Source organism: Lycium ferocissimum, chromosome 11, assembly GCF_029784015.1.
Source record: "Lycium ferocissimum isolate CSIRO_LF1 chromosome 11, AGI_CSIRO_Lferr_CH_V1, whole genome shotgun sequence".
NCBI lineage: Eukaryota > Viridiplantae > Streptophyta > Magnoliopsida > Solanales > Solanaceae > Lycium > Lycium ferocissimum.
The window spans coordinates 62,254,950-62,258,969 of record NC_081352.1 but is presented as its reverse complement, the minus strand read 5'-3'; the positions used below and the strand labels follow the sequence as shown (position 1 = coordinate 62,258,969).

Here is a 4,020-nt window from a genome sequence, read left to right as displayed (position 1 = left end):
TTAGTGATGGAAAAGAGTAAAGGGGTTAGCCATGAAATCAGCAGTCCACTGTGCTTTAACAACATCCAAGAAGGTTTCATTCTTCACCCAAAAATTAAGAAACTTAAAAGGCTTCTTAATAGGCATATTGTTTCCTGCATATGAAATCAACAAAGGAGCATGGTCTGATCCTATCTTGATTAAATGCTTCACTTCAATTCCTGGATACATTTGTTGAATTTTCAAATTTCCTAAACATCTGTCTAGCCTTTTGAGAATACAATATTCCCCACTCTGCCCATTCCACCAAGTATATTTGCTACCCTTGAAGCCAAAATCTTGCATCTCACAATTTTGCATACACAAATTAAAGTCTTGTGTCTCATTTGCCCCAACTGCTAGACCCCTATATTTCTCTTCCTCAGACATAATGACATTAAAATCTCCTCCTATCATCCAGGGCCTGTTCATGTTCATGTTAGTTGCTATATCTTCTAGGCTGTCCCATAATTCCAATCTCTCTCTTTGAGTACATCTAGTATACACAATAGTTATCACAATGTCTTCCTGCAAACCATTACTCTTAAGCTTAAAAGTAATATGTTGCATGTGATCAGTCACTGTCTCCACCTCAAATAGGTCATCTACAAATATCCATATCTTTCCTGACACATTAGCCAAAGCAATTTGCATGCCCAATCTTCTTCTGTACTCCTCAATTTTGTCAGGTTGTTGAAAAGGCTCCAACAAGATAATAAAACCAAGATTATACTTGTGCTTCAGTTTTATCAACCTTGGAAAAGCTTCCACGGTATTCACTGATCTAATGTTCCATATCGAAGCATTCATCATTAAACATTAGATTTATACAATGCTCTTCTAGTTTGATATCCACTCCCTGGTGGGGCACTTGTGTCCCTTTGAGATTTCTTTTTCCCTCTGCCTGCCCCTTTGTTAAATTTAGGAGAGACATCTCCCTCCCTCAAAGTTTCTTGTATATTCATTTCAATAGATTGCCCATCCATATCTCTTCTATTTGTTTCCTGCCCCATCTGTGTCTGATTCCACATGCTTGGGGCCAATAATTGTGTTACCATCTGCATATTTTCATATGACACCTGATATTCAGTATCCTCCCTTTTTTTGCCAGACTGCCCTGTATCCTCATACAGATTATTATCTTCTATCCTTTCATCTTCTTCCTCCTAACTAAAGTAGGCTTGCTTTGTGTTTGATTTCTTTTCTGCACTTGTACTTTTTTCCAGCATTAATTGTTTTGCCTTTTTGCCATTCTTCTTTACTAGAATACCTTCCTCTTCTGTACCCTGAGATTTCTGCTCTTGATTCTGCTGAGATTTGCTATTCCCATTTGTTGGACTGCTATTACCCTGGCTTTGCTTGCTTGTATCTCCCTTCTTTTCTGCACTCTTCACCCCTGGTGTATGCCTTTCATTACCATCCTGCTCATCTGCAATATTGCTTAGTGTTGTTAGGCTAGGACTATTTACCTTGTTTGGATGAAAACTACCCTCAATCCATTGCTTTGTTGTTAATGGTGGTCCTTCACTACTATCTTGCTCCTTTTGTACAGATTTGCTGGATGGACTTGCTGTTTGTGCTGCTGATTCCTCCTCATTTTCCTCATCCAGAATAGCAAAGGTATTACTTGTTTCTACTTTTCCAGTTACCTTATTTGCATCCATCTTGCCAATTTCTCCCAAAATAATCCCAGAATTGTCTTTCACATATTTGCTTCTTCTCTGCAACCATTCCTGCTTCCCATAATAATTTTGTAACATCCTGTAAATTCGAGTTAGGTGTGAATGTCTAAAAATCTAGTATTAAGATGATATTATACCTATATGAATCCATTCTTGATGAATTCAGGTGGAAGATGGTCGTTTTGACGCGAAACCAACAATTGAATTTCTTAAGGGCTCTTAAATTCGCCTAAGTTTTGGTAGGTCTGTCTTCTGGATGATTTTCATGAAAATTTGTTACTAATTTGGAAACACTTCCTTGATAAAAGTTGTAGATATTTGAAATAGCTTTCCAAAGGTAGGTCGCCCAGCCCTAGCAAAGTTATGTACAAAAAGTTATGATCGTTTTACTGAGCGAAGGTCAATTGTCAAAAACGAAAAAATGTGCTGGGCCCGCGTCGCGGACCCAGCACGGAAAAATCAGCTGCAGACCAAAATAAAAACATGATCAGGTGCTGAACCCGCGACGCGGACTCAGCACGGATCGGGAGTTATTTTCTGATTTCGAATTTCCTTTAAGTCCTAATTCATTGTGTTATTTCCCACTTCGTTTCAAATCAATATTTCTGAGGAAAAGAACCCTAGAAAAGTCTCTCTAACCCTAAGGTGAGTTCTCACTCAATATTGATCACTCCCACACCATATCCATCCCCTCTTGATAGCAAATCATCTCTCTAAAACCCTAAGTTCTTGTATATTCAAGAAGAGGAAGAAGAGAGGCGTGTGGGATTCCATCAAAAGGTAAGACTCTTGATTTTATGAGATTATTATTGTTGTTTGAACTAGTATAGAATAAACAAAGAGGTTAGGATCCACCAATGATTCCATAAGCTTCAAGAACAAGATTTAAGGCTTGCGAAAAACCCTAGTTTTCGAAATTCCAAGAAAACTTCAAGAAACTATTCAAGTTCTAATCTTTATCATCTAAAACCATTGTAGTGCGATTATTGAGTCTTGGAAAGTGCGTTTGAGCGGGATTTGAGGTATGTCTCTTTTGAACATACTCTTTCGATCGATTTTTATGAACGCTTTGGTTGTGATTTGTATGTCTCTTTTAAAAATCATTTTTGACTATAAAGGTGATTAGTTTTTTTTTTTTTAAAAAAATAAAATCCTTTTTGAATATAAAGGTAATTCATATGTCTCTTTTACAAACTCTCTTGAAAGATTGATTCTTTATAAAAGCATGTTTTGAATGATATGATGAATTGGTTTTACATTCTTGAAATCTATTACATGCTTTGATTAATGATTAATGTGCGTGAGGGGACGAGCCCACATTAAACCTAGATTGTAACAAACCCTATATATGTATAAGGTATTATGAATGTTTTCCTCTATGAGAGATGCTTAGTGATGATGGTTAATTGTTAGTATTGATGATTTTACAAAGGAACTATGACAAAGTAATCTTGTTTAAAGAAGTGAAAACGTTTTCATGATTATCTATGAAATTATGGATTTTCGTAATGGCATAATGAGCTTTAATGCTATTTGATAGTGTGACTACTTTGAGACAAATTGTAAATCGGCTTCTATGCTATGAACTTTGTTGTTGTGTTTGGCCTAGCTACTCGGGAGGAAGGGTAGCCACTATGGATCCTAGTGTGTTAATGCCTAGCCATTCGGGAGGAAGAGTGGCCACTTCCGGGTTCGCTACCCGGGGTGTGATTTATGCCTAGCTATTCGGGAGGAAGGATAGCCACCGCTGGGTTCGCTACCCGGGGTGTGATTTATGCCTAGCTATTCGGGAGGAAGGATAGCCACCGAGAATTATATGTTCCGGTATGGTGCGCTATGCGCGGTATGCTTGATTCTTGGGCTTGTATCGGCATGTGTGACATTCTTATTCTCTTATGGAATTGTTGATGACTATCTTAAAATAACAAAGATAGAAAGAAGACACAATTTGAATAACAATTGGACAATAACTAGAAGAACTAGTCCTAGTTACCTCCCAAAAGGATCAAAAGGCACCTATCTATTTGAACAATCCTCGAGAGAATAGCCATCTCTTAAACTGTTAGATCAAACGGGGGTTGTTCAATTTGGACTCCACCAAATTAACACTAGTCATTCAAGACTAAAGGATTTCAATAATATTCAATATTCAAAGATAGGTTCCCTTCAAATGAATTACAAGCACCTTTAAATAAGGTTCTTAAAATATACTAGTCAAAAGAAATAAATGGAAGTGTAGTCTTCTAGGTGCATAGAAGACTACAAAATGCATACTCCTAGAAGCCTAGAAAGCCACTACACATTATGACCCTAGAAAACA

General features: G+C 37.3%; 1 protein-coding gene across 1 annotated transcript; it reads right to left on the bottom strand.

Moving 5' to 3' along the window:
- LOC132038554 (uncharacterized) lies at positions 1-828 on the bottom strand. The gene has a single exon (XM_059429207.1). It carries the CDS (start codon positions 826-828, stop codon positions 1-3), a length of 828 nt encoding a protein of 275 aa, XP_059285190.1.
- Positions 829-4,020: the final 3,192 nt, after the last annotated feature.